Genomic DNA, 22,698 nt, shown 5'->3' with positions numbered 1-22,698 from the left:
CTTGGTCCCAGGAAAAGACCAATCCCCTTCAGCTCCATCATCACTGTCACTTCACCAGGTGTTCCTTGGTCAGCCCTTTCTCTTTCTTTTCCCCAAGTGGGGTCCATCTCAAGGCAACTGTGGGTTTTGGGGTTTTAACTTGTAACATAGTATTTCTAAATTGTGGCATTGCTACTTTTTTACTTCAGTAGTTGTCCAACCACTGTTCAGTAGAGATGACAGGGACCCCCAAAAACCAGATGATTTGCATTTTGCAACCCACAAAAGCAGCAGGGGGTGGACACAAAAAAAAAGCCTTTGTCGCGATGAAAGAGAAAACATGTCAACGGCAATAATTTCAAATTGAATTTGTCGGTGTGTTTTTCCACCGAGATTTGTCATTGTATTGAGTGTTTGTGTTGTAATGTGGAATCCTTTGGGGAGTTCTAGACACAAGCCAAGCGCTTGTGAAGGGGGGATGTTGCTCAGTACCACAGCACTGAACCACACCGGGGAAATGAAAACACAAACTTATATGTACTTGAGCAATATGAGAAATGAGAAACAGTTGAAGCTCCGGTAACAAGGATGAAGTGAGGATATGGCGAGGAATATACATCTCACTCACCCCGTACGCTTACACATAAACGCACGTACTGTAGTATACGTTAACGTTTGAATTCACTCTCTTCTAGGGCTGTATCTATCGAACGCATTTTTCTTTTCTTTTTTTTTCATACAGTATATCAAGTAACAATGTGTATGGATTTATTATATGTAATTGACTAATTAGTTAATAGATTAGTCTGATTAACCACTAAACACTATTTTATACTTTGTCGTGCTGCTTGTACCTGTATGAGTCAGCAACAAATAAAAACTTCTTGAATCTAGCTAAATCTAATCTACAAGCTGACGTCGTATTGCGATGCTCCTGGTGAGCAAAGGCTAACATACATGCACAGTGGAAGCCAGTGTGCACACAGTGAAATGTGTTTAAAACATTTCAACTCCGATCCATTTGGTTCCGTTTGTACACTCTCGGAGTTCCAAACCAATTTTGGTTCCATTTCGTATATATGCACTCGCGGTTAAATTAACACTCAGGATTTCACTTGCGTGGCTGTGTGTAAAATAAGCGCCGAGCGGGTCAGCAGCGCCGGGGAGATGTGGGAATGATTTGCGGCTCAACCTGCTCGCTCGCCTCGTAAAAAAAGAAAAAAAGGGTATAAAAAAAAAAGGACAGCGCTCAGAAGGTTGCCCTTAACAACCGTGCGCCCTCCCTCCCTCTCTCTCCCCCTCCGCTAAACCGAGGCTGTCTTAAGCAACCGACCCACAGCCGCGGGGTCTGCTAGACATTGTTCATGGCTGAATATCAGGTGCTTCTGTGTGGCCACAGTGTGTGCCTGCGTGAAGGGCTAGTTAGCGTTTGGTTGTTGGCGAGGTTCTGCTGTGGGAGAGGTTTTTTGTACCGACAATGGCTTGCAGACCCGCGCGAGGCCTGTGAGCCATTGTCCGTAACTACGCCAGTGAGTGGGTGGGTGCGCCGCGGGAGCGTGCGTACGGGGGTGTGTGTGTGTGTGTGTGTGTGTGTGTGTGCGTGAGTGTATGTGCACACGTTGCATGCATCGCTTGCGTGTATGCATCATTGTGTCTGCATGTTTTACAGATGTGGTTTGTAACCTACATGTGCATCATTTAGTGTGTGCGTATGTGCGTGCTTGCGTGCATGCAACATTGTGTCTGCTTACGTGATACATGTGTCTTGTAACTACAGTACATGTGCATCGTCGCTTGTGTGCAGTGGTGGGAAAAGTACTCGCATTTGTTACTTAAGTGAAAGTATCAATACTGCAATGTAGAAATACTCTATTACAAGTAAACGTCCAGAATTCAAAATTGACTTGAGTAAAAGTACAAAAGTATTGGTTTAAAAATGTACTTAAAGTACCAAAAGTAGAAAGTAGTCATTATGCAGAATGTCCCAAGTTTTCAAATGTATAAAAGGTAGACTAATCTTTTGAAAATAGCAGATCTACAAGCTCTATTTTCAAATGGCCAAAATATATATAGGGCTGAATTGGTTAATATATATTTTGCAATAATAATCTAAATCTAAAAAGTAACTAGTAAGTTTTCAAATAATTGTAGTGGAGTAAAAGTACAATATTTGCCTCTGAGAGTAAAAAATACCTCAAAAAGTACAGTACTTGAGTAAATGTACTTAGTTACTTTACACCACAGCTTGTGTGTGTGCACGCGCGCACACACATTATTGTGTCTACAGTACATGCATGATGCATGTGTTTTGTTTTGTGCCTACAGACTGTGTGTGCACGTGTGTGTGCACGTGTGTGTGTGTGTGTGTGTGTGTGTGTGTGTGTGTGTGTGTGTGTGTGTGCGTGTGCGTGAGCGCGCGTGCGTGTGTGTGTGTGAGAGAGCCAGTCCATGCTGTGTATCTGGGAGTGATTGTGCATGGTACGTCTTCCATGTGTTTATGTCTCTGGTTTCCTGCTCTCCTCCTCACTGCAGTGGACTGACTGACTGGACACTGCTGTTCACTTTGTTCATTTCACAGCAACCATATATATCCTGGGAGGAGGATATATCGTATATCGTATATCGTACATCCACGTCATCCATAGGGCTGTCACGATTACAAATTTAAGTTGACGATTAATTATCACTCAAATAATTGCTATTAACGATTTCATTGTTTTTCTGTCGTTGAAAATAATGGAACATTATGAATAAAAATTACAATTCTGTTTGGCTTTTAGCTTTCGTAAACAAAAGTTGCATAGGGCAGATATGACAAATAACGCATATTTAATTACTTTACACTTAAAAATAAACATTAATGGTGGAAATAGCCGATCTATAAGCTCAAAAGCTTTTGAGCTTATAGATCGACTATTTCCACTATTTTCGTAATTTTTTGAGCTTATAGATCGACTATTTCCACTATTTTTGACATTCTTTTAGCTTATAGATCGACTATTTCCACTATTTTTGTCATTTTTTAACATGGAATTTATTATGACTATGCAAACATAATTGTGATTATATAAAATTTCAAGGACTCCCATTTTGCTGCGCATCAGAGGTCACGGACCCCCATGAGAGTGTACAAATGAACCCATTTGGTTCCATTTGTACCCTCTCAGACCTGTACGGGTCCATTTGCCTGCTAATAATTAGCTGCCTATGGGGACCCCCTCGAGGACCCCTGGCGGTCCCTGGACCCCCACTTTGAGGACCACTGCGCTAAGCTTTATGCACGGCCCCTCAGCAACTCATCAGCTGTGTTGTTCCACAGCTGGTGAGGCGAGTACAGTTCCAAATACCAGGCAGTGATGCAGCCATGCGTTTCAGGATGCTCTCGGTGGTACCTTTGTGTAATGGATCTCTCTTTTTGTAACACCAGGCATTCTGGACATGAGATATTCCTTTTCAAACTCCATCAAAGAACACCAGAACATCTTCCTCTTTGACTGATAAGACCACATGATAATGTCAATACAAAGCTAGATGCACATCACACCTAACTACACCACTTGTCAGTGAAACTATTTATGTTGATCGATATGGAAGCGTTCTCACAACATAATCCTTGAAAATTGCTGTACAGTTCTTGACCCCTTAATCCGTTAAAATCTCAACTATCTAGAAACCCCAAATGGCCGCTTGTGGCTGTCATTTTTGTGCAAAGTGAAAGATTACCCTTTTTCCTTTAGCGTAGATTCCATGACCCCTGGCTCTCTCATGAACCTACATCCAAAACCTGCGGTGTGTCCTGTTCCAAATTGCACAGATGTCAGTCTGTCAGGATACGCTTGTGGTTAATACTTGAAATACCTGAAAATAAAACAAGGATAGGAGTGATATATATACTGTACAGCCTTCGGAAATGTGGAACAATGCCACGTAGGGAAAAAAACTAAAAAAACATCTCAGCCAGCTATGGACATAGAAGTTGGCAGCAACTATCGATAATTTTCTTAGAGATTATTCTATCGAGATTTTTTTTAATGAATCGACTAATCAAATAATATTGAAGTGTCTTTTATGTATATTAACTAATCAACATAAAAAATATTCGAATGGATTTTTTTTATTACTGAATCAATTAGTCTGATTAACCACTTAAGCCTAATTTTATTGATCTCAACACGTCCGATTGCGGTGCATTGTGAGCTTGTAGATCTGCTACTTTCCCTATTTTTGAAAGAAAGAAAAGAAGTCCATGCCCCAAAATTGATTATTTTCTAAATTCATTTCCATAATCGATTAAACCCATTATAACCGGGAAAGCCTCTGTGTAATTTTAGATTGTTGCGTTGACTATTCAAAAAATAGCAGATAAACAAGCTTACAGCTGCAAGCTTGTACAACTGCTATTTTTGAACATTTGTTGAAAAATCGTGAAAATGTGCGAACTGCTTATTTAGATAGCGTTTGTGGAATCGGCCTCGGGTCTTGATGGATTAAATGCATTAGTTTGAATAGCTGTTTTACCTCTCTTCCTATGAGAGTGTTTCAGATGAATGAACCCGCTGTCCTCCTCGTCACTTCAGGCCCCTCTCCACTGGACCCCCCCTCTCCACTGGACCCCCGGCACCGTTGTGACATCAGCCATATTCTGTCATCAATTTTCCTTTGAGCGGCTACTGTGAAATGTTAATCACTCCTCTAATTTGTACTGAATTAGCATTTTGATTAACTCCGCCGGGTGCTTGCCTGTGCACTCAAGGTCCTTTTTAGTCATACTTACTGTCTGGAAATGACTTTTACATTAATTAAGTTTGTTAGAGTGCAGCTGAGCTTTGCCAACTCTGACCTTACCGGAGAGATCGCTGTCTCTGTGCGTGTGTGTGTGTGTGTGCGTGAGTGCGTGCGTGCGTGCGCGCGCGTGTGTGTGTGTGTGTGTGCGTGTGTGTGTGAGTGTGCGTGCGTACACGCAGCATGTCGGCTGGTGAATATCATGTCTCATGTATTTACGGTTCCATATTCTTTGTGCACATATGCCACACAGCCACTTTGTGCACACAGCCACTTTTGTTCACATAATTGTGTTTTATACTTTTTTGAAATCTTTTAACTTTCATTTTCTAATGGAAGTCTATGGGGATCTGATCTGTCTTTTTGTTACCACCGCGCTCTGACTCTGCTGGTTTCGTTGTTCTCACAAAACATAACAAACATTGACAGCGTTGATGGTGAAAGGGTTGCACTCAGAATGACGGGGATCAATGTTTATTTTATTTCTCCATATGCCTTAAGTTACAATCGTTTATAAATGATAAATAAACAATAAACCACACACTGTATACATGACTGATCAAAAGTACAGTTTAGTCATTTTCAAGAGAGAGAAGACAGAAGACAGACTTGAATGTTTAACTTAGAAAAGGTGATATACATATATACAATAGAAAGAAACTCAAAGCTTAGGAGTAAGAGCAAGTTGGTATGATCCATCACAGTGCCACTATGCATAAGTTCCATGTTTTCTTCTGTTCCAGCCTTTATGGATACAATTTGGGGAATTATTAGGCTTTTGATCATCAGACAGAGGCTCTGAGCCACTCTGCTACACTTGCATCAGAAAGTTGAATTAAACTGTATGCGTCCTTTCTACTCTCCCTGTGTGTGTCCTCCAGGCCATGCTGGACGTGGCTGCCAACGAGGGCTGGCTGGTGACGGCCCTGGGCATCTGCAACCTGGTGCAGATGATCGTCCAGGGCAGGTGGCTCAGCGACTCCTCCCTGCTTACACTGCCCCACATCGAACAGCAGGAGCTCTACCTGTTCAGGTGAGCAGCAGCACCTATATTCTTTATTTTTTTTATTTTTTTGGATATTTGGAGTCGCTATAGTCTTCCTGGGGGCCACACAAAAACAACAACAATAAAAACAGTGAGTAGTTTAATTGGGTAGTGTGCGTTAATTATTAAGCCACATATAGGCTCTAATGCAGCGTGCCGCGGGTTCAAATCCGGATCCCGACACCCTTTGCTGCGTGTCACTCCCCGTCTCTCTCTCCCCCCGTATCCTGTCTATCTCCACTATGTACTATCAATAAAGGCAGAAAATACCCCAGAAATATCTTTAAAAAGAAATGCGTACAAAAAGCGTACGTTTGTACCCTCTCAGCGTCACAAAAGGATAAATGACCACTGAGGATTTCACTGTGTTGAAATAGATGAGTGCTCTGCCTCCCTCCTCGTCGCCCAGCTGTTTCTGGAATGAGGAGGAATTACACCTCGTCATGTTTTATTTATATTCGGGGCTTTTCTCCCCATGTCATTTTCAAATCGTCTCTCCGTCGGGGTGGAAAACTCATATGTCCCCAAAACTGTGACTTTTCCATGATTTAAATTCAAAAATAGCAAAAGTAGCAGATCTACAAGCTCAAAAGGAGCTTGTAGATCTGCTACTTTAGATGCTTTCATGTGACGCTGTATAGATGATCAAGTAGGGCCTTAAATTACGAAAAAAACACAAAAAGTTAGAATATGGAGATAAGAGGTTTCTGCCCGACCAGCGACAACGAAATGGTGTTGATGTGGGCTTGTCCTGGAGCTGGCCCAGTGGTGTTCTGGCTGTATTGACAAACACACTGCCGCGTTGTATAAAAGTGTGTTTTCGGTGGACCAGGCCAGGGCGCCACATGTGTTTCTGTGATCCACACACTGCTGTTCAGTGTACTGGCTTTATCCCACTGACACAGTCAAGACAAACATTATTGTCGTCAACAAGCATCATCAGTGACACTGTACGAACCCTCACAACCTGTATACAGTACATTACACACACACACACACACACACACACACACACACACACACACACACACACACACACACACACACACACACACACACACACACACACACACGTGTGTTGGTAATATTATACTTGTATGGACAACATCAACATTTTAGGATGTCAATTTTAACTTTTCAGCATTTTAGCGCTAATCCCTAAAGCCCAGGTTGTACATACTGTAGTTGCGTGCTGCTGACATGCACTGAATAGAAGCTGTGTTCCGGTGCATGACACCGGCACACAACCAACTATAAAATGAGGCAGAACTCCAACCCTAACCGCCTAAACCTAACCTTTAAAAGTCTAACCCCAACCTGAATCTGTCTATTTCTAAATTCTCTCAATTCTACTATACTTGTGGGGGCATTTGGCCCTCATAAGTATAGTAATACAAGTTCACACACACACACACACACACACACACACACACACGCGGTCTGATTGAACATTCCAAGCAGCCTTATGTGTTCTCTCTCTCATGCAAACACCACATGGATGTCCTGGGCCGCGTCCCGCAGTGAAAGAATCATTTTGTGCAAACTCAATAAAAATGGTAACGGAGAGATGAGGCGAGACGCGCCGCTTCCTGCGGCGCCGAGCTGCAGGAAGCAGCGGAGCAGGATTCTGTTCAGATGGGTGGTGTCACATGACCCGACCCCCCACCCCCCCCCCCCCCCCCCCCAATAACTAGAGATGGGATGCTATGAAAATAACATCACGATTATGCGATTATCAAAATATGCATAAAACTTTAAATTCCACTTTTGTTAACCACTTGAATCCCCAGCATCCCTATTCTGGGGAGAACGTTCGCCAAAAATAGCCGATCTAAGAGCTCACGACGATACGATTATTGTGAAAGTTTTTTTTTTATCAAGAGAAACGATCATAACCATTATTGCCCCATCCTTACTCTCCACAGGCGGTGGGCTAACAAGAAGGGGACGATGAGGGGCGGGGCCGGAGGCTTCAACGGACCAATCGAAGGGCTGCCCGAGCTGATCGCCGCCTGCGACGGGAGGGAGAGCACGTTCGCTGCCATCCTGGGACAGGAGCTGCAGCCCAATCAGATCAGCCAGGTAAACCTTCCCTCCACATACTGTAAGTGTCGCGTAGCCCACCGTTTCCCAACGTCAACGTCGTCTTTATCTTTGGGACCCCGAACTACACTCTGTACAATTCTGGCCATGTAAGTCTACCTTTCACGCATCGTCTCACTTAACCCATTAAGACCTGAAGCCGATGCTACAAATGTCTTCTAAATCCCAACAGTATTCTGAAAAACGTATGTTTCTATATCAGTGGTGCTCAAACTTTTTCATGTCAAGGACCCCCAAAATGATATGTATTTGGCCGCGGACCCCATCTAAAAAAAAATATTTCCAGGGACCCCCAGAAGTAAAGATTTGAGATAAAAGTGTTCGTTTAAAATGATATATATTCAAAGATTTTCACACATTTTTAAGATTTTTCAAAAATAGCAGATCTACAAGCTCATAGCGCGGCACTCGGTTACGAGCTTGTATATCTGATATTTTTGAATAGCTAAAGTGTAAAATAATGCTTTTTAGCTCAAATGAAAAAAAAGAGCCTCTCAGTCTGGAATATAAGTGTATGAGTGTGTATTTGCTTCACAGCTTGTTTCACACTAGGAAAGCGGCGGTACAGCTACTAACGATATCCACACCTAATTATTATTCATCTAATTATTATTATTTAGATCCTTATATAGCTATAGCATGGTCTGCAGCTAATGCTACGCTACCGTACCGTACACTACAGATAATCAAACCACGGACAGGACTGTGTGTGTGTGGTGTGTGCATGCACACGTACGCGCGTGCGTGTGTGATGAGCCACGAGCTACAGTCTCGCCCGCGGCGGCGGCGGGGTCCCAGATAACTCAAGGATCCACCAATTACATGTGTGTGCGCTGGCTGGCCAGGGTTTATTACAGCTCCCAATCTAAGTGCTAATTGCGGCGGTAATGAGAGTGTCCGGGCACAGCGGCGGGGGCCCCGTTGGCCTCACCCAATCAGTGTGTCTGTCCCCCCCCTACCACCACATCCACCACCCACTGTCCCCCACTACCCCCCCCTCACTCTTTCCCTTCCCGCCACCACCCCCCTCCCCCCACCACCACCTCCCCGGTCCACCTCCACTGGCTCCTCGGCCTCCCGGCCCGCCGCGCTGCGGAGGCCGCTCTAATTAACCCCTTCAATCCGGGAACGCATCGGTGTCGTTTTAGATTTTTAGCGGTAACCATTAGTTTATACTTTGGGCTATTCAAAAATAGCAGATCTACAAGCTCATAGCGCGGCACCGAGTGCCGCGCTATGAGCTTGTAGATCTGCTATTTTTGAAAAATCCTGTGCCAGCTCTTAAATTTGTGCAAATCTATGAATATATATGTTTTTTTAAAGGGAACATTTTTGACTCAAATCTCTTGACGAGGGTCCCTGGAACAAAAATATTTTCAGATGGGGGTCCGCGGCCAAATACGTATAATTTTGGGTGGTCCTTGACATGAAAAAGTTTGAGAACCACTGATATTATGGCCACATATGTTTTTTTTTCTTCAGAACTGATTTAGAAGACATTTTGTAGATGCGTTCCCGGCTTGAATGGGTTAAATAATTAGATGTGCAGCAGCGTCTCCGTCTGATTGGCTCAGGGAGAGTAATCCTCACATAAATAGCTTTTCGCCGGGTTGAAACGGAGAGGCTTTTCCCCTCCCTGCCGCCAGTGCAACACACACACACACACACACACACACACACACACACACACACACACACACACACACACACACACTCCTCTCAATATCTATTTCTCCAATTTTACTATATTTGTGGGGACATCTGGTCTTCACAAGTATATAAAGACAAGTCCACACACACACACACACACACACACACGCTCCAGCATCTATGCGCTCTCCCTCTCTCTCTCTCCCCCTGTTTCACTCTCGCCCCCTTCACCTCCTTCTGCTTCATGCCCTATATCCCCCCTTTTTGGGGGTCGGGGGGGGGGGTTTGTGTTGCCATTGGAACCAGATGTTAAATTCACCATGAAAAAGCTTAAGGGCCACCTAAGACCAGAGGATAACGTCTATTTGAATGAATCAAGCTTTTATCAAACAGGAGAGACTTAGCTGATAGATCTGTCCATCTTACTCAAGAACTCCCTCTTAGATCGCCTATCTCTCTCTCTCTCTCTCTCTCTCTCTCTCTCTCTCTCTTTGTGTGATATGATTTTTTTTTTTACATTAACCACTTGAACCCTAGCATCCCTTTTTCTGAGGAGAACTTTAGGCAAAGATAGCAGATCTACAAGCTCACAACGCCTCACGCTGCGAGGCGTTGTGAGCCTGTAGATTGGCTATTTTTGGCAAAGACGTATAGGTGTAGAGGGAAAAAAGAGCAGACCAAGTAAAAAAATCACACCCTGTGTGAAGGTAGCGGCGCCTTTGACACATTATGTCATTGATATGTGTTTATAATGTGTTTATAGCCATGTGTCACGTGAAGCTTGACCAATCACTTTGTTGACGGGTCTGACCAATCAGAACGTTGACGGGTCTGACCAATCAGAACGTTGACGGGTCTGACCAATCAGAACGTTGACGGGTCTGACCAATCAGAACGTTGACGGGTCTGACCAATCAGAGCGTTGACGGGTCTGACCAATCAGAACGTTGACGGGTCTGACCAATCAGAACGTTGACGGGTCTGACCAATCAGAACGTTGACGGGTCTGACCAATCAGAGCGTTGACGGGTCTGACCAATCAGAACGTTGACGGGTCTGACCAATCAGAGCGTTGACGGGTCTGACCAATCAGAACGTTGACGGGTCTGACCAATCAGAACGTTGACAGTGAACACGGACAAAGTCAGGTATAGAGCAGGATAGCGGCTAGCGCCGCTAAAAAAAAGGTTTAATCCGAAACACAAATTTATACTAGATAAAGGGGGTCCCTGCTTTATCTCTCTCTCTCAGCTAGGGGGTCCTTGGTCTGAAAAACGTTGAAGACCCCTGCTTTAGGATTTTAACGATTCCGGTTCCTTAACGATTCCCTCTCAACGGTTCCCATGGAACCATTTCCATGTGTATGTGTGTGTCTCACCTCTTTCTCCTCTTCTGCTCCTCATGTCTCCTCCTCCTCATGTCTCCTCCTCCTGCAGGCGTGGTCGTTCCTCAGCCACCTCCCCGTGGTGGAGGTGGGGCTGAGCGTGAAGGGCTGGTGGGAGGACAGCCGGGAGCAGACGGAGCGGCCCGTCCCGAGGGGCGGTCCCCGGGAGGAGAGGAGCTGGCTGGACGTCCACGCCGACCAGGAGTACGTCCTGCAGGTGTCCCTGAGACGAGTCACCATGGGACAGCAGAGGGTCAGCCAGACTGCACATGACATGCGCACACACACACACACACACACACACACACACACACACACACGAGAGCACACGCACACGCGCACACACACACACACACACACACACACACACACACACACACACACACACACAAGAGCACAGATGCACAATGCACATGTACACTGCATTGGTTCCCAAAGTGTTTTGCTCGAAATCCAAAACCGAAATTTGGGGAACCAAACTAAGCTCACAACGCGCCGCGACACGTTGTTTTCACTACTTCTTAATTTTGGGGTTTTAAACACTTTTTGTCTCCGCCAGGAGACTATGTTTTCGTTCTCGTCATTCCGTGTGTCCACCAAGCTAACATTGGTCAAGCTTCACGTGACACGTGACAATATGTTGAAAGGGTGTGCTTTGATTGGCTAGCGAGACGCATGATGAAATAGAGCCCTATAAATAGGTGTGTCACTTCAAAAGATCATTTATATCTTTTGAAGTGAGGTAAGACAGGATTAATCAGGAACAGTACTGGCAGAGACCTGAGCACATTTTCTAGTTTTTATTTTTTTTTATGTATGAAATTCTTTAGAATTATTTTTTTTCTATTTATGAAAATAATTCATGTTTTTTATTGTGGGGGAAATATTTTGAAATATTAAAAAAGGTATATTTACTCGCGACGCATAACATTGGGTACGCGACCCAAAAATGGGTCCAGACCCACTGTTTGGGAAACACTGTACAGAAGACATTCTTAGTCGACTAACAGTCATGGGAAATTCTCCATTAATTGATTAGTTGATTTAATTAACAAATGGGTGAAATGTGTGTTTGCAGCATGCAGACATGCAGAGAGAACAGCCTTTTCAGGTTATTGAGGTTGAGGGCTGAACAGGCTAAATGGCTACTGGTTGTTGAAAGTTATAGCCTGGCAGAATTAAAGGGTTACATCTCGATTTTACAGGAGATGGAAGAAAGTATTAAAAAACGACTAATCAATTAATCGATTAATCAACTATCAAGTATAGGTATAAAAGTGGGTGAAATTCGTTTTTGTACATCACTCCCATCGCAACGTTAAATTCCGTAGAAAGAAGAGTGGGGAGAGAGAAGAAGAAGAGGGGTAGGGGGCAAGTGGGAAGGAGATCGAACAAGAGAACAATAGAAGGCCAAAAACAAGTTATCTACATATTTACAAAGTACCTGAGATAAGAAACAAACTAAGGTGCCTGAGCATAGCAGCAATGTATGTATACTGTGCATGATATACTTATAGATGCTAAGGTGCTTAGAGAGAAAAAAGCGCAATAAAAAAAACAAAAAGAGGTTTGTGCATTATACATGGGATTAAGGTGCAGAAGGTCAGTGCGTGTTCACCTAAGGGTGGACTGACCCTGGTATAATCCACAGGTAGCTCCATGAGGGAGAGCAACAACAAAAAAGTAATCTGTACCTGGTGTGGTCTACAGGTATGTCCGAGGGGGGAGCTTTTCATCTTAATGTTTAATCTTCAAGTGTTTCTTCAGATTAGCATTTTGACTAAAGCTTTTGCCACAAAATGTACAACTGAAGCCCTTTCTCCTGTGTGTATCAACATGTGTTTCTTAAGATTAGCATTTTGACTAAAAGCTTTTGTCTAGGGCTGGGACTCGATTAAAAAAAAAAATCTAATTAATTAGAGGCTTTGTAATTAATTAATCTAAATTAATCGCATTTTAATCGCACATCAATATTTGACCTGAGATCAATGAAAAAAAATGTTTTCAAATGGATTTTGGTAAACGTCTTTAAGTACATGTACTCAAGAACTGTACTTAAGTACAATTGAGGTATTTGCACTTGACTCTCGAATACGCCTATTTCCAATTTTTTAATACTTTTACTTCTACTCCAGTAACTCCACTATATCTCAGAGGCAAATATTTTACTTTTAAACTTATTTTAAAACTTCAGTTACAAGTTACTTTGTAGATTTCGATTAATATTATAAAACATACAGTAACCATGTGAAAATAGCAGATCTACAAGCACAAGGCATTGTGAGCTTGTAGATCTGCTATTTTCCACCATTGGAGGCTGGTAGAGTGTGTTGTTGTTAGTTGTTTTATAGTCGTTTAATTAATTATTTTTAAAAAATCGCGCGCATGTGACCCGCACCGCATCGTGCCCCCCCCCCCCCCCCCCCTTCCCCCCAGCGCACCGCCGCCCCCCCCCCCCCCCCCCCCCAAACGGGACAAACGCACGCGCGGGGGGCGGCATCCATTACAGATTCTGATTTGCCCAGCCAACATTATCAAGCAGGCTATGCGGCACGTCTTCATTCAGTGGCTGCTCTGTTGTTGTGAGAACCACGTCGTTCTCACTTCTCAGACAGCTTCTCAGGCGGACCGATAATACCAGCGCACCAACCTGGTGCGCTGGATAATAGGTCCGTGTGAAACTCGTCCAGTGAGAAACGTTCCGCGGTGAAAAAATAGGCGCGATTAAAATGCGTTAATTTTTTTAACGCGATAATTTTTTGGTAATTAATTGATCGAAATTAACGCGATAAAGTCCCGGCCCTACTTTTGTCACAAACTGACACAAACACACACACACACACACAAATACACACACACACACACACACACACACACACACACACACACACACACACACACACACACACACACACACACACACACATTGTCTCTGTCGGGTGGAAACCTCATTGTGCTTCTGGCCGACAGCTACGATATCATATTCATCCTTTATACACAAATGCAACATGTGATTTTCTTGGTGTGTTTTTTTTAGTACTTGTATCTCTCACCCACCCTGGTGATGATACACAACATGGCTGCAACAACTTCATTTGTATTCATACACCCTCACTCACCTAGTATCTCTTCAGACGTATTTATGTGATAATTTTGGTTTGATATCTCCAGAGGAAACAGGACAGTAAGGCCCAGGCCCCCAGGTTCCCTAAAGTGAAAGACGAGGGCTGGTTCCTGGTGCTGGGAGAAGTCGACCGCAGGGAGCTGCTGGCTGTCAAACGGGTGGGATACGTGCGCAACCGGAGCGCCTACTCCGTGGCCTTCTACACCCCAGAGAAGACTGGAAAGTAAGACATAAGTCAAATAGAAACACCCTTACTTTTCCTTCTACACCCCAGAGAAGACTGGAAAGTAAGACTTAAGTCTAGAAACACCCTACTTTTCCTTCTACACCCCAGAGAACACTGGAAAGTAAGACATAAGTCAAATAGAAACACCCTTACTTTTCCTTCTACACCGCAGAGGACACTGGAAAGTAAAACATAAATAAGTCAAATAGAAACATGTTACTTTTCCTTCTACACCGAAGAGAAGACTGGAAGGTAAGACATACATAAGTCAAATAGAAACGTGTTACTTTTCCTTCTACACCCCAGAGAACACTCGAAAGTAAGACATAAGTCAAATAGAAACACCCTTACTTTTCCTTCTACACCCCAGAGAACACTGGAAAGTAAGACATAAGTCAAATAGAAATGCGTTGTTTTCCCTCCACAAGTTACGTTAGGAACAAAACATCTGCATTCTCTGAAGAAGTTTAAGAGTCTTTAACAATGTTGAAGAGCGTTTCGGCACGTATAGGCCTTCCTCAGCGTTAGCTCCTACGCGTACCCCTGAGGAAGGCCTGCGTGCCGCGAAACGCGTCCGTTTCTTTCTTTCCCACTAGACTGCTGCTGCGGATCTTCAACATTATTAAAAACAGCCGATCAGATCTATACGCTCACAGCTTAAAGGGGACACTTAGTTCCACACAAAAATCTGCTATTTTTGAAAAATCTGGAGACAAAATTTTGAATATGTATATCTTTTAAAGCGAAACATTTTAACTCAAATCTTTGATTCTCACGAAGGTCCCCGGAAAAAAATATTTTGAGATGGGGGTCGGCGGCCAAATACATATAATTTCGGGGGCCCTTGACTTGAAAAGGTCTGAGCACCACTGATATTATAGCAACATAAGTATATTTCCGAAAATTGTTAGGATTTTGAAGACATTTGTAGAATCCTCTTCAGGTCTTAATTAATGGGTTAGTTGGGGACCCACTTGCAATATCCTCACGGCCCACCAGTGGGCCCCGGGTGGGTCCACAGGTTGAGAATCTACTCCTGACCCTTTTGTCATGTGATGTTTTTATTTTTTGCAGGTGTATCTACACTCTGTACCTGATGAGTGACAGCTACCTGGGTCTGGACCAGCAGTACGACATCCACCTCAACGTCACCCCCGCCAGCATCGCCGCCCAGGTCAACACCGAGGTGTCTGCGGACGCCAAGAGCCACTCGACGTCCCTCAAACAATGACACAACAACAAGGCGTCGGCTCCACCGCCACCCCGATCTCACGCTGCGTCTACTTCAATGGGATAAGGTGGGGGGGGGGGAGACTGGTGTGGTGGAGGAGAGGTCTATAGCTGCGATGACGAGAGAGCTCGATAGAGACCGTTCATCATGTGTGTTCAACGTAGACACAACAAACGAGCACCACTCAGACTGTATGTAATGCGGTTTGCCGGGTGCAACGGCTCAACGAAGATTCCACAACTAGAAGAGAGTAATAGCCAGCACTCCAAAGTACCTTCTGGTACTTTTAACCCATTCAATCTGGGAACGCATCTGTGTCATTTTAAGATCTTAGCTATAACCGTTATTTTGTATTCGTTGGCTTTTAAAAAATAGCAGATCTACAAGCTCATAGCATACGAGCTTGTAGATCTTTGCTATTATTTAGGAAAGAACACTTGCATTGTGCAAATCTTTGAATATATACATTTTTAGCAAAAATCTTTGCTTCTGAGGGGAACAACATATTTTGATGGGGATCGGCGGCCAAATAGACATTTGTTGAGACATTTGACAGTTACAAAATATATTCAATGATTTTTCAAAAAATAGCAGATCTACAAGTGCCGTGCTATGAGCTTGTATATCTACTATGTTTTGAATGGTCACAGAAATCTAAAAATGACAGAGATGTGTTCCCGGTCTTAATGGATTAATTCATAGATGCACGGACAGCGTATACGGACACGTTTTGGCGTCAAAGCCTTCCTCAGTGTGTATATTATATGATACACACACTACCAGAAAGATCTTCGGAGTGCTGGCTATTATTTTCCCTTCATGTGTGTTCGACACCAAAGGGATGTGGTATTTGGTGGGTTTTGTTGCCTTGGCTCTTCTACTGCACTTTAGCGCTCTTATAGAGAGCGACCACTGATGCCGTGGAAAACCCTGCAAAGGAAAGTAGATAGACGGACATAGATCAAGACAGCCGTGACCAATCTATGGCTAAGGCTGTACGCTATATAAGCAAGTTGCATCACCATTGATAATTCAATAAATATCTATTTTTGCCTCCTCTCACTCGCAGATCACTCAAAGTAACTTTGGACAGCTATGAAAGGTCCATGAAATCCCCTGGGCGGGGAGCCCGGGGTTTGACTGAAACATGACGATAAATGGGTTTGATTTACTTATCATATTGATTTTAGAGTGGAGCCAGATAAGATGTTTTATTGAGACGTTGAAGACGACGATGATGAAGAAGGAGAAGAAGAAGAATGTTTGCGTGTCGACTAGGAGAGAGAGAGGGTGGGGGGGGATAAAACATGGCTTACACTGTGTCAAACGGAAAAGATGGAGTTTATTTAGGCTGCCGGGAGTGGAATTCTGTGCAGGTGTGTAAAACATGGTTCCTGCTGTGGGGCTCATACACTCAGGAGTGCCAAACTGTCACATCTGTTTTGTGAAATATTATCTTCTCCTTCCCCCACCTTCGAGACTTCCCTAGAAACAGTGGTTCTCAACCTGTGGGTCGGGACCCCCGGGGGGGGAGTGACAATTTAAGGACTTTTAAGACCTTTAAGACCTTAAATTGAAAAAAAAGAAAAAATACAGTTACTGCATCAAAAGTAATGAACAAACTACAATATAAAAACTGGTCAAACATTAGCCAAATTGTCAAATTATATAAGAAAGAGGCAAAAAGAATTAAAATAGCCGATCTACAAGCTCACAACGCCTCGCGTTGCAAGGCGTTGTGAGCTTGTAGACTGGCTATTTTCACAATATGTATCTGTGGAACCGAGTCAAATTAAATGTAGCCTAATGCCTTAACTCCTATATACAATTCCAAGCTTGTCAGGGTGGGGGGGTCGCCAGTTCAAATATAATTATTTTGGGGGGGTGCCCAGTTCACGTGTGATTATTTTGAGGACCCCAGTTATTTTGGGATCTCGGCCTGAAAAGGTTGAAGAACCACTGCCCTAGAAACTGATCAAACTGCCATATAGACCAAATAACGGAGGTATAGCACGAGACTGGGCAACACACACAAATTATACTGTTGTTTATAGGAACTGGTAAAAAAAAAAAGATATTTGATTTTTTAATTTTATTTTTATTTGGTGAGATGCACCAGTGTTTTTGTTGTTGTTTTGGAAACAACCGTGCAAGACACAATCCTATGTTGTTTTTCTCCTTCAGTTCTGAGTGCCAGTCATTCTGTCCTCTCTCTAGTAACTCCTCTCTAGGTCAGTAGTAGTGACTTCCAGTTCCAACTCAACTTTAGTTTTTTTTTGTGACAATAAACAAATTCACAGAGAGGATTTACACGTGTCTGCTGTCCTTAATATTTCTTCCACTGCCCACCGACAAATTATTTTTTTAACAGGTTTTAAATGAGTAGTCCACCCAAAAACGTACTTATTTTCTATCAATTATACACACCCCATACATGAAGCCTTGAATTCATGGAGATTTCTTTTTTGTTTTTTTCGCATTTCTGAGACAATAATTGATGATCGGGTCATCGGTCAATAGGAGACTCAGTAACACACTCTTTTAGTCTCCTACCGGAGATTCCGCCGGTCATCAACTTTTGGCATAAGAATGCGACCAAAACAAAAAAAATCTCCATGAATTCAAGGCTTCATCGGGTGTTTAATTGATGGAAAATAAGTCACTTTTTGGGTGAACTACTACTTTAATCAACGTAAGATGGACCACAATTTCCATGTAAGTGATTCTGGTTGAAGTAAAGGCTGCTATGAAACTAAATAGTTGACATTCCTGACAGCTGCATCATCAATATGGCAACGTTACAAGTCATCATGCCGACCTGTAGCCTGTGGTTGGAGAAGTAATATAAGTTGTGTGTGTCAGTGAGTGTCTGCAGCATATATAGGCACTACCCAGTTACTAATATCCTATAACGCCTTTGTTTCCCTGAGTCATGTTCACATTTATACTGTTAAAGATGACTTCACCCATTTTCAACCTATAGGTTCATATAATTGGTCCTCACTAATGCTCATGACAAAATGGTGCTGTTTTTTTTTACTCTGTGTCTCATAGGAGGGCTGTGGACACTTCAGAAACCTGCCAACCAGTGACGTCATCGTAGGCAGGATTTATTTTTTCATAAACAAGATTTAAAAAAAAATATATTTATATATAATTATTATTATCGCGAGAACATTGGCTGCCATTATAGCATGCTAACTTTCCAGGAATAAAAAGCCTGCCGTTTCATGATGTCACTGGTAGGCGGGTTTCTTCCTCTGAGACACAGACCGAGTAGACAAAAATGGTACCATAATATTATAATGAGCATTAGTTTGGACCATTTCTGTGAAGATAGGTTGAAAATGGGTGAAGTCATCCTTTAACACTCTGCAACATTTCATTTCACATGATTGAAACTCTAAAAAGGCCTTGTGTCTCACAGAATAGTTATATAATGATCTACCTTATGTCTTTGGTTTGATACCTACCAGTGCTGTAGCAGTCATAATGCATTTTTTCCATAGACCAAAGCCAAACATGATTTCAATCTCCCTTTTTGGTTGATTGAATACTTTATTAACAGTTTGCAGATTGTACGTTTACAAAATATTGTTAAAAGGATAACACAAAAAGCCCTGGGGCCTTGTTTCCATTGTGGTCCATGTGTATTCAATTCATTATTGATGTCTTACTTAAATTGGCACTTTTTAGCACATTGTCTCCTATTCCTGTTATTTTTATACGAGTAAGAAAAGGCATTGGAATTGGGCCTACTTTTAGGCCCAACTAGGATTTAATTGGCTTAATTGACTGAACTGCGTTGCGTTTGATTATGGGGGGTAGGCCGAGTGGTACATTTTGATACCAATACTTTTGTACTTGTACTCAAGTACATTTTTTATTCCGGACTTTCACTTGTAACAGAGTTATACATTGCAGTATTGATACTTTTACTTAAGTAAAACATTTGAGTAGGCTACTTTTTGCCTAATTAGCAGCAAATTCTGGATTTAAGGAAAGGTTAAACCGGCCTCAACCATTCCGTGCGCGTAGCGGATCCTGTGTGATTTTCTCCTGCTGCTCGCGCTCCCTGCAGGGTGTAGTGGATCCTGTTACCAGATCACCGTGTGGACAGTCACACAAACAGGCGAGCACGGCGTATTAAGTGGCTCTGCTGCCCATGCGCGTTATTAGATGTACATGTAAATGGACATTTAGCCTGAAACTTTATTATTGGCACCGCATGTGCTTTAACTGTCTGTCGACTACAGTGTGTTTCCCTAGTGGAAAAATAATATATAGAATATGAGTATAGCACATAGGCTATATACATTAAATAGCTATATAAATCACACACACACACACACACACACACACACACACACACACACACACACACACACACACACACACACACACACACACACACACACACACACATGACATGCACGCACAAATGCACGCACGCATGCATGCAGGCACTAGCGTGTGTGTGTGTGTGTGTGTGTGTGTGTGTGTGTGTGTGTGTGTGTGTGTGTGTGTGTGTGTGTGTGTGTGTGTGTGTGTGTGTGTGTGTGTGGTTGTGCGTGTGCGTGCGCGCGCGTGCGTATGTGTGTGGATAGGTCAATGCTAAATGTTGGCACGCTGTGCATTAGGATTGTTAATTCACCCCAGGTTTGTTCATTCCGATTCTTACGCACAGACACACACGCACGCGCGTGTATAGGCCTATTTTAGTGTTTATCCTAATTGTAGGTTAGCTACTCTGAATGACATTCCATTCCTTTTAGAAAATATAAATAGCTGATTATGCTGAACAGATCATGATACAATGCAACGTCTATTGTTCGAAAAATAATAATAATAATAATAAATAAATAATAAAGAGGGGATGAATGGGGTTGTCATAATAAAGATTAAATTGGGACAAAAAAATGGGAAAATACTTAAAATAAATAAATAAAAGAAAGCTCAAGTTTAAGGTACAAAAGTAATGCAATTTCAACGTTGGATATAAAGGTGTTATAACGAGCCTATATGTAGCCTACTGGACAAGATATGAAGGCCTATCTGAGCTATATGGTAAATCACTGATTTATCTGCCTCCGAATCGGCCAGAGGTGTGGATTCTAGTGGTGGAAAAAGTACTCACATGTGTTACTTAAGTAAAAGTATCAATACTGCAATGCAGAAATTCTTTGTTACAAGTAAAAGTCCGGAATTCAAAATATATTCGAGTAAAAGTACAAGTATTGGTATCAAAATGTACTTAAAGTACCAAAAGTAGAAAGTACTCATTATTTACCCATTTCACACGTTTATAAATAATAATAATAATGAATTGCTATGAAAAATGAACACGATATTTTCAAATGGCCGAAATGTATTGGAAGTAGTTAATGTTTTGTTGTAATAATAATCAAAATCTGCAAAGTAACTATAGTAACTAAAGTTTTCAAATAATTGTAGTGGAGTAAAAGTACAATATTTGCCTCTGAGATGTAGTGGAGTAGTAAAAGTACAGAAAATTGGAAATACTCCAGTGAAGTCAAATACCTCAACCTATACTGTAGCCTACTACACCACTGATTCTACCAGCAAATCCACAAATGTTTCTGACCGAATCCCTGGGTGAGTTTATTATACAGGACAGCCAATAGGGAACAGGGCTTAGACAGCCTAACTGGCCAATGAGAGCAGAGATGCTGCTGAGGTGGGCTGTTCTAACTCTCCCTCCACCATGGCAGAGAGAGATAGAGGGAGAGAGAGAGAGCGACAGACAGATCTATAGTGGACATCTGAGGAGGTCTTTGGAAAACTATTTTTGATGCACTCTCTCTGGTCTGGTATCCCATAAAAACAGATCTGATGGAAGCCTCGCTCTTCTAGGAGGAGCTAAGGAGCTGAGGAAGAGGATTGTATTTATTATAAGGACCGGAGTTGAGATATTATTCCCACGATTTTGGTCGCAGCTATTATAGTGGTAAGCTGACATGATTGTTTCCACATAATTGTTGCTGTATATGTTAGGGGGAAAACCCGGTTCGTATGCCTATATATCTGTGTCTTAGATTTTTGCAGATAGCAGATTTAAAAGCTCACAGCGCAGCACTTAATTCGTGCCGCGTGAGCTTGTATATCTGCTATTTTTGATTATTATTTATTTTTAATCTTGAAAGTGGGAGAGCTACTGATTTAGAAGGCATTATTTGTAGAATAATCGGCCTCAGGTCTTCATTGGATAAAGCAGTCAATTGATTTAATCATGAACTGATTTATAAGGCTATATATTTAATGGTTTGATTGTTTTGTTGCAGAACATGATGTTGGACACAGTCAGACAGTTTGTTATTACAGTATCAATACTGCAATGTAGAAATACTCTGTTACAAGTAAAAAATCCAGAATTCAAAATGTACTCGAGTAAAAAGTACAAAAGTACTGGTAACAAAATGTAGGCTTCTCAGAAAGTACTCATTATGCAGAATGTCCCATTTCACAAGTTTTCAAATGTTATAAATTAAATTATACAAATCTTTTGATAACAGCAGATCTGCAAACTCATAATGTGTCACAAATGGCCGAAATGTATATATAGGGCTGAAGTGGCTTGAGTATGTTTTGTAATAATAATCAAAAAAATCTACAAAGTAAAGTAACTGAAGTTTTCAAATAATTGTAGCGGAGTAAAAAGTACAATATTTGCCTCTGAGGTGTAGTGGAATAGAAGTAAAAAGAAGTACTGAAAACTGGATTGACAGATTGCTGTGAGGTGAAATGTCTATGCATTTATTTATGTTTTATTATTTTCTTTATGTCTGCAGGATCATGGTTCCACAGTAATTCCTGCCCCTATAGAAGATAAGATGGACCCCTGTGTGTGTCACTGTCACTCCGCAGGCCTCCTCCGGTGGTGAAGACCCTCCAAATGGACCAGACCTCCATGTCTTCTGTCCTCCTCATGATCCAGGATTTAAATGCGCCTCCTCCCCGTCATGATCACCAGGCACTTGTAGCCTGGAAATGTGGGAATGTTTGCGTTTGATTATAAGACACTGTGGATTTAGTATTGGATAGAAGACACACCTAACAGCAAGGCCGATTGCAAGAGAACTAATAGTTGTTGTGAGATGATCTAAAAAGCCTGTTGTTTCTGTAAAACGGAGAGTAAAAAAGAGAGTTTTTCAAA

General features: G+C 42.3%; 1 protein-coding gene across 1 annotated transcript in view; it reads left to right on the top strand.

Annotated features, from left to right (window-relative positions):
* Positions 1–17,822, top strand: part of ascc3 (activating signal cointegrator 1 complex subunit 3) — a 293,488-nt gene extending 275,666 nt beyond the window's left edge. Inside the window, exons 40-44 of the mRNA XM_084052068.1 lie at positions 5,643–5,794; positions 7,732–7,888; positions 10,996–11,196; positions 14,115–14,290; positions 15,368–17,822. Of these exons, the coding sequence (XP_083908194.1) occupies positions 5,643–5,794; positions 7,732–7,888; positions 10,996–11,196; positions 14,115–14,290; positions 15,368–15,524 (843 nt within the window). The 3' untranslated portion in view covers positions 15,525–17,822. The remainder of the gene's footprint in view (positions 1–5,642; positions 5,795–7,731; positions 7,889–10,995; positions 11,197–14,114; positions 14,291–15,367) is intronic.
* Positions 17,823–22,698: the final 4,876 nt, after the last annotated feature.

This window comes from Gymnoscopelus microlampas (assembly GCF_963454915.1).
Source record: "Gymnoscopelus microlampas genome assembly, chromosome: 3".
Classification (NCBI taxonomy): domain Eukaryota; kingdom Metazoa; phylum Chordata; class Actinopteri; order Myctophiformes; family Myctophidae; genus Gymnoscopelus; species Gymnoscopelus microlampas.
The sequence above is the reverse complement of the archived record's forward strand: the minus strand, read 5'-3'. Positions and strand labels throughout refer to the sequence as shown.